The following is a 13,666-nucleotide window of genomic DNA, read 5'->3' on the forward strand; positions in this document are numbered from 1 at the left end:
GCTCAGGATCAAACATCCTGGAGAGTGCATCAGGCTTTCCATTCTGCGAACCAGGTCGATATGACAGAGTGAACCTAAATCTGTTAAAGAACAAAGCCCATCTGGCCTGCCTAGAGTTCAGACGTTTGACCTTCCTGATGTATTGCAGGTTTTTATGATCCGTCCAGACCAGGAAATCCTGCTCCGCTCCCTCCAACCAGTGCCGCCACTCCTCCAAAGCAATCTTCACAGCCAACAGTTCCCGATTTCCCACGTCGTAATTCCTCTCAGCAGAAGATAGCTTACGGGAGAGATATGCACACGGATGAAGCTTGTTGTCCCCCACTGACCTCTGGGACAGTATAGCTCCAACGCCGTCGTTGGAGGCGTCCACTTCCACCACAAACTGTCGGTGGCGATCAGGTACCGTCAGGATGGGAGCTGTGGTGAACCTCCTCTTCAGTTCCAGGAAAGATTTCTCTGCCTGTGGATTCCACACAAACTGAACATGGGGAGAGGTAAGGGCATGGAGAGGAGAGGCAATAGCACTGAAATTGCGTATGAACCGTCTGTAAAAGTTAGCAAACCCCAGGAATTGCTGAACTTTCTTTCTAGAGTCTGGCGTGGGCCAACTAGCCACGTCACTGACCTTAGCTGTGTCCATTTCCACCTTGTTAGGGGAAATCACAAAGCCCAAAAATGCCACAGAGTTCACATGAAACTCGCATTTTTCGGCCTTTACAATGGCTGATCTAAAAGGACAATGGTTAGCCAAGAGTCTCTGAAGAACAAGGTGAACATGGTTAACATGAGTTTTCTTATCTGGGGAAAAGATGAGAATATCATCGAGATACACAAAACAGAAAACATTCAGGAAATCTCGTAACACATCATTAATGAGGGCTTGGAAAACAGCAGGTGCATTGCAAAGTCCAAAAGGCATTACCAAATATTCATAATGTCCCGTAGGTGTATTGAAACCCGTTTTCCACTCATCCCCCTCCCGGATGCGCACAAGATGATATGCATTCCTTAAGTCAAGCTTGGTAAATATCTTGGCTCCCTGTAACAGATCGAATGCCGTAGAGATGAGTGGAAGGGGATATCTATTCTTAACTGTGATCTGATTAAGTGGACTGTAATCAATACAGGGCCTTAATGAACCGTCCTTTTTCCCTACAAAAAAAGAAACCTGCTGCTGCTGGGGATGATGATGGCCGAATCAAGCCAGCTTTGAGTGATGATCCGATATACTCTTCCATGGCCTCCCTTTCAGGACCAGAGAGAGAATACAACCGTCCTTTGGGGATAGTAGAGCCCGAGAGAAGGTCTATGGGGCAATCATACGGTCTATGGGGAGGCAAGGAAGTAGCTTGTGTCTTGTTAAACACCTCCTTAATGTCAAGGTAACACTCTGGCACTTTGGATAAGTCAGGAAAGTCAGAATGTTTAGAATAAGTGACACTGTCCCTATCTGACGCCTGTTTAAAGTTCCCAGATCTGGGCGGTCCACTCGAAACTGTATGAGAGGCTAAACATGAACGAGAGCACTCACTCCCCCACCCCTTAACCTTTCCTGTAAGCCAGTCCATGTGAGGGTTATGTTTAACAAGCCAAGGGTAACCCAAAATGAGAGGCTGTTGAGCTGAGTTAAATAAATGAAAGCTAATACGCTCACGGTGCTCCTGATCTATGACAATTTATATGGGTTCCGTGCGATGAGTAACTGTACATAACAGGCGGCCATCCAACGCGCTAGCTTCTAATGGCTGATCTAAAAGGACAATGTTTAAGTTCAACTCTTTAGCCAGCTCCCAGTCTAACAAGCTCTCATCAGCCCCAGAATCAATTAATGCATCCTGAGTCACAGTTTTATCATTCAGTTTCATTTGTACCTGAGTCAGTCTTCTCGAGGAAGGGTTGAAATAAGTCACTCGGCTCACCAGCGTCCCTCTTCCCGCTGATGAGCCTGATCTTTTGCCCGACAGGCTGTCAGAACATGACCCTGCTGGCCGCAGTAGAAACACAGCCGCTCCCGTAGGCGGTGCTGACGTTCCTCCGGAGTGAGTTTGGCTCTTCCGAGCTGCATCTGTTCCTCCGCGGCGCTAGGGGGCGCTGGTCGCTCTGGAGACGAAGTCCGGGTATTACTCCGCCAACCGTAGTATTCCCTCTGTAACTCCCGTCCGAACGGTGGAGTGAAAGCTGTTTTCTCCCGACGTCTCTCTGCTAGACGTTGGTCCACCCGGATAGCCATGGCGATGAGCGAGTCCAATTCTACAGGCAACTCTAATGGAGCTAACTGATCCTTTATGGGATCCGCTAATCCATGCAGAAACGCATCAAAAAGAGCCGCTGAGTTCCATCCACTCTCCGCTGCCAGGGTCCGGAATTCGATCGCGTAATCCGCCACTCTCCTCTGCCGTTGTTTGATGTTCACCAGGGCTCTCGCTGACTCTCTCCCGGGTGCTGTCTGGTCAAACATGTTTTTCATAGAATCCATGAATAACCTTAACGACTGGCAAACAGGCGAGTCTCGGGCCCATTCAGCTGTTGCCCAGGCTCCCGCTCTTCCCGTCAAGTGAGATACTATGAAAGCTACCTTAGCTTGATCTGTGGGAAATGCTGCGGGCTGATGTTTGAAATGGAGATCGCACTGTATCAGGAATGGACGACAGTTTCCAGAATCCCCGGAGAACTTCTCCGGTGAAGCGAGGCGGAGTGAAGACGATGGCATGGGTATTTGAACGGGGATCTCAGCAAACCCGACCTCCGCTGGACCGGAAAACTCTGCCGCAGGAACAGCAGGACGTGCCTCGAGGTGCGTAAGTATGTCACGCATCTTTTCCGCCAGGTGATTTATTTCCGTTGTCACTGTTGACTGGAAGTGTTGCTGACGGGCATTTAAGTCCTGAACCCCCTGATTCATTGTTGTCAGCTGTTCCTCATGGTGATGCAGGCGTGTTCCTTGCGCCTGCAAAGCCGTCTTTAACACGGTGGAATCGGCTGAGTCCATCTTGTTTGGTCGGTTCGTTCTGACACGAAGGACTCACAAGAACTCAGATGCACGATTCTTTCTTGACTTCAAAACTATCTTTTAATATACAAAATACTTCTCAAAGTACAAAGGTATCTAGGATCTACTAGGACACTCAAAAGTTCACTAGGTTCGACTAGGTTGCTCAAAGTTACACGAGGAAATACAGACATGGACTTAGTGTTGAGACAAGACGAACCGACAAAAGACAACAGGAAAACAGGGCTACATATACACAACAGTTAATGAGGCACAGGTGCTGTCACAATTCACATGTTATGTCACGTTTGTAGTTTTGTCTGTGTTGGTGTTTTTCTTGTCTTTGGGTTTCCTGTCTTATTGTGTTAAGTGTTCACCCCCGTTTCCTGCCTGTCTGCTTTCTGTCTGTTTCCCCCCCTGATTACCCGATTGTGTTCACCTGGTGTCCTTGTTTTTCTCCTCCCCTGCCCGGCTGTTCTATTTCGTCCCTACTGACCGCCAGAGGCGGTGCTTTAGCACTGGATATGTCCATCGCGCGCATGCGCAGCTCGAGTACCAATAACAACAAAGTCACCTGTGACCCACGTGACACCGGCTACATCAGCCGGTGTCGACAGAGGATCTGTTCCTTTTCATCTTCTCGCTGCGCGAGAGTACCTTGGCTACATTTTTTGTAGCCTACAGCGTTCGTTCGTTCGGAACATTTGTTAAGGATTCTCTGCAAACAGCTGGCTGCGTGTAGCTTCGCGACTCATCCAGTCGGGGCCGCGGGATTACCCGTCCTCCAGGAGCTGCGGCTGGCTGCGCAGAGACTTCGTTCGGACAGGTTGGTGTCGGCTTGGTTGGCGACGGCAGTGTTTCTACTCCCTCTCCCAGCCTAGTTGTCCTGATTTCTGTCTGTTTGCTGAGTCTTTTGGTGACGGCGGTGTTTTCGCTCCCTCTCCCAAGAGTATTGCTGTGCTTTTGTACTGTTTTGGCCGCGGCGCTGAGCCAAACGTCATTAGCATTGAGCTAAACCTCATTAGCATTGAGCTAAACTTCATTAGCATTGAGCTAAACTTCATTAGCATTGAGCTAAACTTCATTGGCATTGAGCTGTACTGGCTAGTTAGCAGTAGCGGCTGCAGCCACTCGGCTGACGCCGGGTTGAGCACCGGAGTTTCCCGTGCCGTTCTTTTTTCTTTAGCTACAGCTGGCATTCGCCTTTGATTTAACGCTAGAGTTGCCGTGTTTATCCTGTTAAACAAGTAGCTGGTGGAGTCTGTGTTCCCACACCCGCTCCCGGTTACGCTGCATCTGGCGTTCGTCTTCAGTTTAACCAGTGAAGGCAGTGTTTGAGCCCCCGCTCCTGGTAGGCGCTAAACGGCCTGGTTTTTTCCGTTAAGCAGGTAGCTGGTGAAGGCTGTGCTCCCGCACCCGCTCCCGGTTACGCTGCGTCTGGCATTCGTCTGTAAATTAACCAGTGAAGGCAGTGTTCTCGCCCCCGTTCCTGGTAGACGCTAAACTGCCTGGTAGACGCTAAACTGCCTGGTGTTTTCTGTTAAGCAGGTAGCTGGTGAAGGCTGTGTTCCCGCACCCGCTCCCGGTTACGCTGCATCTGGCATTTGTCTGTAAATTAATCAGTGAAGGCAGTGTTCTCGCCCCCGCTCCTGGTAGACGCTAAACTGCCTTGTGTTTTCTGTTTAGCAGGTAGCTGGTGAAGGCTGTGTTCCCGCACCCGCTCCCGGTTACGCTGCATCAGGCATTCGTCTGTAAATTAACCAGTGAAGGCAGTGTTCTCGCCCCCGCTCCTGGTAGACGCTAACTGCCTTGTGTTTTGGTTTAAGCAGGTAGCTGGTGAAGGCTGCGTTCCCGCACCCGCTCCCGGTTACGCTGCATCTGGCACTCGCCTCGGCTCAGCCAGTGAAGGGCAGGTAGCTGGTGAAGGCTGTGTTCCCGCACCCGCTCCCGGCTTCTCTGCATCTGGCTACCTACAGAATGGCTCATTCATGTAGCGTCTGTATGGCTTCTCTCGAGCCCGAGGACGGCCACGACCGTTGCCCCTCTTGCCTCGGCCTCGAGCATCTAAGGGAAGCTCTCACAGTAGGGGCCTGCATGAACTGTAGCTGCATGCCCCGGGCACTCAGAGTGGCTAGAATCACTGAGGTGGAACGTCTGGCGGCAGCCAACGGACACCTCTCTTGGTCACATCCTCCCCCAGATCAGTTCGACCGTCCCTGGCGACTTGAGGGAGCGATGGCCATGGGTGCACCCCCCAATAAGAGGACTAGGAACAGGCTGTCCTCTAAAGTGGATCAGCTAGCTACCGACATGGACACGATGAAGTCGCTCCTCGTGGCCCTTCAGCCGGGGCCCGGTATAGGGGCTGCTAGCGGGCTGCTAGCGGGCCGCCTGCCCCTCCTTCGGTTGCCGCACCTCTGTACGAGGATGCCTTGTCGCTAGCGGCTTCGGCTAACCTCTTCAATGAAGAGACGGAGGACGAGGTCCCGCTCGAGGAGTTTTCCCTCTCCTCTGCTCAGGGGTCTCTGCAGGACGGGGAGGACGGCTCCATGGCGGCCATCATTCGTACAGCCTTGGCGCACCTGCAGATTCCGGTTCCGCAGGCCAACTTGGCTCCGGCTAGTGCCTTCTTCAGGCGTAACCCAGCCCGTGTCCCCCTCACCGTTCCTCCTTCAGAGGAGTACCTGAGGGAGCTCCAGGCATGCTGGAGGGACACCAGGGCCTTTAGCCGCACTGGTTCCGATGCCCGGACCTTGGCTGCCATGCAGGACCCGGCGAGGGCGGGGCTGGGTGGCATGCCACCCATTGAGCCTGCCATCGCCTCCCTGATTCTGGCTTCTGACGAGGCTTTAAGGCCTGAGGTCAGGTGCCCTCAGCCTCAGTGCAGGGTCACGGATGGGCTGCTCTGTAGGGTCTATGACGCAGTGGCACGCATGGGTCGTATCGGGAACTCCCTCTCCCATCTAATGCTGGCCGTCTCCGCCTCGCTGCAGCAGGCTCCGGCCGAGCCTTCCTTGCTGGGCCTCAGCGATGCATCATTGCAGGCCTTTGCCCTAATGACTAGGGAATTGGGACGAGTTATGTCTTTTCTGGTACAGACTCGTCGCCAGGTTTGGCTGGCCCAGTCACCACTGACGGAGACATGTAGGAGAGTCCTACGTAGCGTGCCAGTCGAGCCAGGGGAGCTGTTTGGGTTAGCTGCCCTGGAGACACTGGCAGACCAGGCAGCAGCTCTCGGGTCTTCGCAGTCCCGCGGCCGCTCCCGGCAGGCCCAGGGGCCGCTCTAGCAGCCGCGCTCAGCCACCGGCTTACTGGGGTGGTCGGCAGAGTTCCCAGCGGCCCACTCAACCGGCCAATGACTTTCGTGCCCCAGGTCGCCTGGCTTCCAGGCGGCCTCGCGCTTCAGAGCCTTACCGGCGCCCCCCCGAGGGGCTCCAGGGGCCGGGGGGCTAGGCCCTGAAGTCCCGGGGCCGGTCGTCGGCTGTTTTTCCCAGCAGCAGCTCAGCTACTGGGCTGCCTGTATTTCCGACCCCTGGGTGATTTCCACACTAACCCGGGGCTACGAGTTGCAGTTCCGACGCCGGCCCCTAGCCTTCGGCCGGGTCAGAATGACAGTTGTCAAGGACCCGGCGAAGGCCTTAGCGCTAGCCCAAGAGTTGTCCGTCCTCTTGGCCAAAGGCGCAATCGAGCCAGTGGACCCCCTGCGTCAGAGCGGGGGATTCTACTCGACGTACTTTCTTGTGAGCAAGAAAGTTGGCGGATTCCGTCCAGTTCTGGACCTCAGAGGAATCAACAGATTCCTGAGGGTACTACCCTTCCATATGCTAACCACAGCAGACACCCTTCGTGTTGTCACACAGGGGGAGTGGTTCACAACCGTGGACTTGAGGGACGCCTACTTCCACGTGCCAATTGCATCCCATCACCGGAGGTTCTTGAGGTTCGCCTTTCAGGGTCGACATTATCAGTTTCGGGTGCTTCCCTTTGGTCTCTCCCTCTCCCCAAGGGTGTTCACCAGGGTTGTTGCGGCAGCACTCGCTCCCCTGCAGACACAGGGCATGAAGGTCCTGCCATACCTGGACGACTGGCTGGTTTGCGCGCCGTCCCGGGCCCAAGGGGCCCAGGATACGGCGCGCCTCTCATCCCACGTTGCCCGGTTGGGCCTGACAGTGAACACCGGGAAGAGTTGCCTGGACCCTTCCCAGCAGGTCACTTATCTGGGGATGGTCCTAGATTCGGTCACCATGAGGGCCTACTTGACACCTCGTCGTGTGGACGACATTTCCCACCATCTTCGCATCTTCAGACTAGGCAAGAGGGTGCCTTACATACAGTTCCTCCGGCTCTTAGGCAGACTGACAGCTGCCTCAGCCGTCGTGCCCTTGGGCCTGTTGTCACTGCGCCCCATGCAGATGTGGCTGAACAGCCGTCACTTGGACGCCAAGCGGCACAGGCACAAGAGAGTCAGGATGTCTCAGCGGTGCTGGAGGGACAGGGCCTATCTCCTGAGGGGTGTGCCCATGGGCACCATCCCATCCCGCCGGGAGACTGTCACTGTGGATGCGTGTCTCTCGGGGTGGGGTGCGGTGTGGCAGGGCAGGACTGTGCAGGGTCAGTGGTCTGCCCAGGAAGGTGCACGCCATATCAATGTGCTGGAGCTTCGAGCGGTGTTGCTCGCACTCATGCACTTTTTACCCCAACTGGCGGGCAGGCATGTGCTCGTTCGTTCGGACAACATGTCCGCAGTTGCCCAAATCAACCACCAGGGGGGCGCCAGGTCCGCACAGCTGCTCCGCGTTTCGCAGAGCCTCTTGCCTTGGGCGCTCCCCCGCCTCACCAGTCTGCGGGCAGTTTTTCTGCCAGGGGACCTGAATCAGGTCGCAGATTTCCTCTCACGGCGCAAGCCTCCACCGGGGGAGTGGAGGCTTCACCCGGAGGTGGTGGAGATAATTTGGAGCCTCTTCGGCAGGGCCGAGGTGGACCTCTTTGCCTCGGAAGAGTCGAGGCACTGCCCCCTCTGGTTCTCCTGGTCGGAGGTGACCAGCCCATTGGGTCAGGATGCCCTGGCGCACGACTGGCCGGACACTCTCCTGTATGCCTTCCCGCCGTTGCCTCTGATACTTCAGACGCTTCAGAGGGTCCTTACCCAGGGGCACAGGCTCCTTCTAGTCGCCCCCCGCTGGCCGGGGAGAGTCTGGTTCCCACTGCTACGCAGTCTCTGCGGCAGCCCACCGTGGCGTCTCCCCGACAGGAAGGACCTCCTGTCACAGCTCAAGGGTCAGATCTGGCATCCCGACCCTCGCCGCCTTCAGCTCTGGGTTTGGCCTCTGCAGGGCCCAACCCACTGTTGAGCGGTGTCACGGCATCTGTCAGGGAAACTATCCTGAATGCCAGAGCTCCATCCACTCGGGCACAGTATGAGTGCAAATGGAGGCTCTTCTCCCACTGGTGTGTGAGTAAGGCTGAGAATCCGGGACATTGCTCCGTGGCCACCATTTTAGAGTTTCTGCAGTCCCTTCTGGATAGTGGACGTTCTCACTCCACTTTGAAGGTGTATATGGCTGCTATCTCTGCCCGACATGTCGGAGTCGATGGCGCCACAGTGGGGCGCCACAGGTTGGTGTCCCTCTTTCTAAGAGGGGCTCTACGGCAGCGCCCCCCTAGCACCCCAAGGGCCCCGGCTTGGGACCTGCCCCTAGTGTTGGATGCACTATCATCTCCTCCCTTCGAACCCTTGGCCCAGGTCGGGCTTAAATGGCTGTCCCTGAAGGCAGCATTTCTGCTTGCCATAACCTCAGGGAAGCGAGTCGGAGAGCTTCATGCCCTCTCCGTAAGCAGTACATGCCTGAGGTGGAACTCCGATGGCTCGGGTGTCACCCTCTGGCCGAATGTGGCGTTCTTGCCCAAGGTGCTTCCACTAGCCCACTCCAATCGGCCTATCAAGCTGGCACGCTTTAACATTCCACAGGAGAACGGCACACCTGAGTTGCTGTGCCCTGTGCGTGCCCTGAGGGCGTATATTGATGCTACGGCCTGTATACGACAGTCAGAGCAGCTCTTCGTTTGCCATGGCGGCACTAGGAAGGGTCGTGCTCTCTCGAAGCAGCGGCTGTCCCACTGGGTGGTGGATACCATCACATGTGCCTATGGGGCCAGTGGCCGCCCCCCGCCATCAGGGGCCAGATGCCACTCTACAAGAGGCGTCTCAACATCGTGGGCTGCCCTAAGAGGGGTGCCCCTGGAGACCATCTGCGCCGCGGCGTCATGGGCGTCTTCTGGCACATTCTCCAGGTTCTACCGGGTCAATGTCGCCACTCCTCACCCCCTGGGGGTGGTCTTGTGGCCAAGCTCCGTTGCTTCCAACTAGGTGAGTAAGTGCTTGGATTCTTCATGACATGGTTGGTATAGGTCATCCAGTGCTAAAGCACCGCCTCTGGCGGTCAGTAGGGACGAAATAGAACGATAGTTACGGCTGTAACTACGGTTCTATGAGTCCCGGATGACCGCCAGAGTTTCCTGTCACTCAGAATTCTTGTGTGCTCGCGAGAAGATTCTGGGAACAGATCCTCTGTCGACACCGGCTGATGTAGCCGGTGTCACGTGGGTCACAGGTGACTTTGTTGTTATTGGTACTCGAGCTGCGCATGCGCGCGATGGACATATCCAGTGCTAAAGCACCGCCTCTGGCGGTCAGTAGGGACGAAATAGAACCGTAGTTACAGCCGTAACTATCGTTTCTCGTTGTCATGATTACCCCTTCTTGTACTTAGTCTTGTCCCTTTCTGTGTTCAGTGTTGGGTCATTGTTTGTTGGTGACTGAGTTCACCGGTGAGTGTTCCGTTTTTGGCCTTATCTTTGAATTAAAGGGTTTCTCAAAAGTTATCTGCATTTGGGTCCTGCTTCCTTCACTTTACCGTGACAGGTGCAAACAATCCAGAACAGGAGATCACTATCAAGCTGACAAGTGACACACCACCACAGGAAGTGATGACACCTGAAACGAGAGGACAGAGTCAACATCAAAATAAACTGCAAGGCCACCAGAATAAACACAAAACAATAAGCTCACAGACTCTAACGCTGAAACCTTACACTGACAGTGCTCATCTCTCTGCTGCAGAGAGGAAGAGACAGATCACCGCTCTAAAATTGTACATCCAAAACGGAATGAATATAGCCTAATTCATTATTATTAATACGTTAAGTCTTGTTAATTGTTTTTCACTTTTATTAAATATTTGATATTTCCACAGACCCTTTCATACCGACAATGCGCGATAGAAACAACAGGAACTGCGACAGCATAAATATGTAAACCCAAACCTACAGTTAATCTTCACTGCTGGAGAAGAGAGATCACAGGGGGGGAGAGCTGTGGCTGATGGCCCATTGGGTGTGTAAACAAAGAGAGTCACACACAGCTGATCAGCTGATCACCTACTGAGAGCTACCGAGTTTCAGGTCCCGGCCACACGAGGACGAAAACGGCTAAACGCATAGGATTAACGCAAACGCAATCGCAAAAAAGCTTCCGTCCACACGCAATATTCACCGGATAGTGTCTGTCCACACGAGACAGCTCCGTTTAGCTCCAACCGCTGGAGAAGCTGCAGTACATATGCAGGAGCCTGTACGTGGCGCTGTAACATCCTCCACAAAAGCAGCGAAGAAGCATGGTTGTCATGGTTGCCCTTCTGTTTATTCTCCGTGTTGGGGGCCGAGGGAACCGGGCAGAGTTTTTCGCCAGTCAACGTGTATTAAAGTTTAAATCTTCCGGACAAAATTATAAAAGTGCCGGTCAAAGGTCTTCTTTGTTATTTATTGAGCTTTAAAACAAATGAATAACGAATCTATATAATATAATAATAAAATACATGGAGCTTCTCTTTTTCCTCCCTCTCTTCGGACAGCGTCAGTGTCTGTTTCATGCAGCAGCTGATCCAGTAACGAGTGACCCGGCCGACAGTAAAAATAAACATATTTATAACTAGTTTAGGTATTTTGAGAGGTGTCTCCGTCCTGTCAGATTAGACTTCACTCGCGTTTATGTCCATAGCGAGAAAAAGATAAATAATCTGAATTCAGTGTGCAGTTTACTTTGACGCGGGGTGAGCAGCAGAGGTGGGGAGAGGCGGGGCTATTGCCTCATCATTATCAGAAAATGATCGTATAGGGCGTACACACGGAGCCGTTGGACCCCCCAGAGCGTTGCGTATGCTGTTATATCCACCTTGGGACCCCTTATAGTTTCCGCAGTCGTTGAGTGCCGTATTCGGTCGTCCTCGTGTGGCCGAACGGTCTATATGACACTAAACAGTAACGCAAACGACCGTTTTCGTCCTCGTGTGGCCGGGGCCTCAATCAGACTATTTAAAAAAACAATGGTCTGATTTTATCATTGCACAACAATGAACTCAATGTGTGATTGTTATAGCAGTAATATTAAACAGTAAACTATTAACACTGTAAATACTATTGTTTGCCTGTTGTTTAATTGACGAGGCTCCATTAAAAATAAACCTATTTTTAGTGAATTACTGAGTTTAGGCACGTTAATAAAGTTTTAATGAAGTTGACTACAGCAAATTCATATTTGTTAGTGCTTTCATGTTAATTCGGCGAACATATGACACATTAAATGATCGTGGGGATGATGATTAAAAATCGTTTATTTGAGCCGGGCTGCATTTCCTGATGAAAAAACAAACCGATTGTTTTTGTAGTTGTAGCTTTGTAAATGTCAACGTGGATTAAACAACATTATTTTGTTAAATATAAACATGGTGATGTTTGGTAAATGATCACATGTCTCTTATTTAGCACATAATATGATCCTATCCGTGACATATCAACTTAACAAAGGTCCGCTATAGTAATCAGACATAAATCTATCAGCTGTTTATTTCACATGAGTTCCAGTGTGGCAGCTTTTTAATCACTGCTCCCCCTGGTGGATTCATGATCCATTGCAGCTGGTTTCATTATAATTTATCAAGGGGGCGTATCAAGTCTGAAAGATATTCACTACGTCATGTGGGGGGTTTTCCTTTCAGCGAGGATCGACTCCGTGCCGATCACGGCCCCACTGCAGTAGGGACACGCAAAATTAGGTGGTACATCTGTACATTACTTCAGATAATGTACATAGCTATTTTCTGTTCCAAAAACCTAGAATTTGTAAAAGTGTTACTAGGTGGTTGCTAGGTTATATTTTTCGCGACCTTTGTGGCTGAGAATCAGACACACTCTTTTGGAATACTTATAAGGTTGGGTGGTTAGGAAATTGAATTTGCTTCAGCTCAAAACTGTATATAATAGAAGTGTTGTTGTGTTCCTGCAGCACGCAGTGAACCACGGGAAGGTGGCCTTCATGCCTCCAGTAGAGGACATCGGCCCAGATCCACTGTTTCTCCAGTTTGTCTTCTCCGTCAGCGACCACCATGGTGGAACCATCTCCGACCTTGTCTTCAACATCACCGTCATCCCTGTGGACGACCAGGCGCCAGAGGTAAGAGGTCAAACACAGGTCAAACCACTGTAGTGCTGGTTTGAGCATGGGATGGGCTATGGGAATAAACACTGGATTTGATGTCATATAATAATCTCTGACTGAATGACCATTATAATTAACATGCAGTACACTCATTTTATAATTAATAATTCAATCAGTTTTGAATATACAGCTTTGTTGGTTGATCCCCTGTGTCAGGCTTTCACCAACCTGCTGCGGGTGGAGGAGGGTGGAGGGGCCTTTGTGACTGAGGAGCATCTCCTGGTTCAGGACCGGGACAGTTGGGAGGAGGTTCTGAGGGCCGAGGTTCAGAGAACGGCTGGCCATGGCAGGCTGGAGCTGCAGGGCCGCACGCTGCTGCAAGGACACACCTTCACCCTGCAGGACCTGAGGGAGCGCAGACTCAGGTCAGACACAGTGTGGGCATGAGGAGATTATGACGGGCCCCACCACCTACATTACACCATTACACCATTACCTACACCAGGGGTAGGCAAGTAAGTTTGGCCGTGGGCCAATTTTTTGCTGAGCCACAAGATCGTGGGCCAGAACATAATCAAAGCCTAATTCAAGGAATTGATTTTGGTAAGAGGGCGCAGCGCCCCTGTTTCCCGGTTCAGAAAAAACTCTGATATCGCTGATAACCCTCCCCATCAACACTCTGATGCGCAGTCAGATCCGCTGATTAGTTCCCTGGTGATATAAGCGCCCAATCCAGAGCCTCTGGCTAGACCCGCCCAAAGGGAGGCTCGTCCTCTCTAGCCCCATTTCAGTCCCAAAGCCATGGCTATTATCTGTATTTTAACAGACTTATCTTTTAAATTGAGGTGTCTTTATTGTTCTCTTCAAAGGTTATTTTTCTCTGAAATTGTAGGGAGGATGGTCCTCCCTTTCCTCAATGGACGAGCCTCCACTGAGTAAAGTAGAGTTATTAACTCGGTAGCAGTGTTATTTAACATTCTGATAAGTATTGTCAAGTTCTCTGGGTTTTTGGCATTTATTTGAGTGTTTGCCCACATTTGAGAGGCTTGAGGGACAACTGGAATCCTTTTTCCTTTTCTTTATTTCAACTTTTCAAGGACACATTAGGATTCTTTCAGGTTGAAAACCTTGAAAAAATACCAAAGGACAAAATAAATCAATTACAGTAGTTTTGCTTTGCA

General features: G+C 52.0%; 1 protein-coding gene across 1 annotated transcript in view; it reads left to right on the plus strand.

Annotated features, from left to right (window-relative positions):
* frem1b (Fras1 related extracellular matrix 1b) overlaps positions 1-13,666 on the plus strand; it is a 288,564-nt gene that overhangs the window by 49,507 nt on the left and 225,391 nt on the right. The window contains exons 13-14 of the mRNA XM_034081787.2: positions 12,333-12,500; positions 12,702-12,910. Of these exons, the coding sequence (XP_033937678.1) occupies positions 12,333-12,500; positions 12,702-12,910 (377 nt within the window). The remainder of the gene's footprint in view (positions 1-12,332; positions 12,501-12,701; positions 12,911-13,666) is intronic.

This window comes from Pseudochaenichthys georgianus, chromosome 4 (genome assembly GCF_902827115.2).
Source record: "Pseudochaenichthys georgianus chromosome 4, fPseGeo1.2, whole genome shotgun sequence".
In the NCBI taxonomy this organism is placed as follows: Eukaryota; Metazoa; Chordata; class Actinopteri; order Perciformes; family Channichthyidae; genus Pseudochaenichthys; species Pseudochaenichthys georgianus.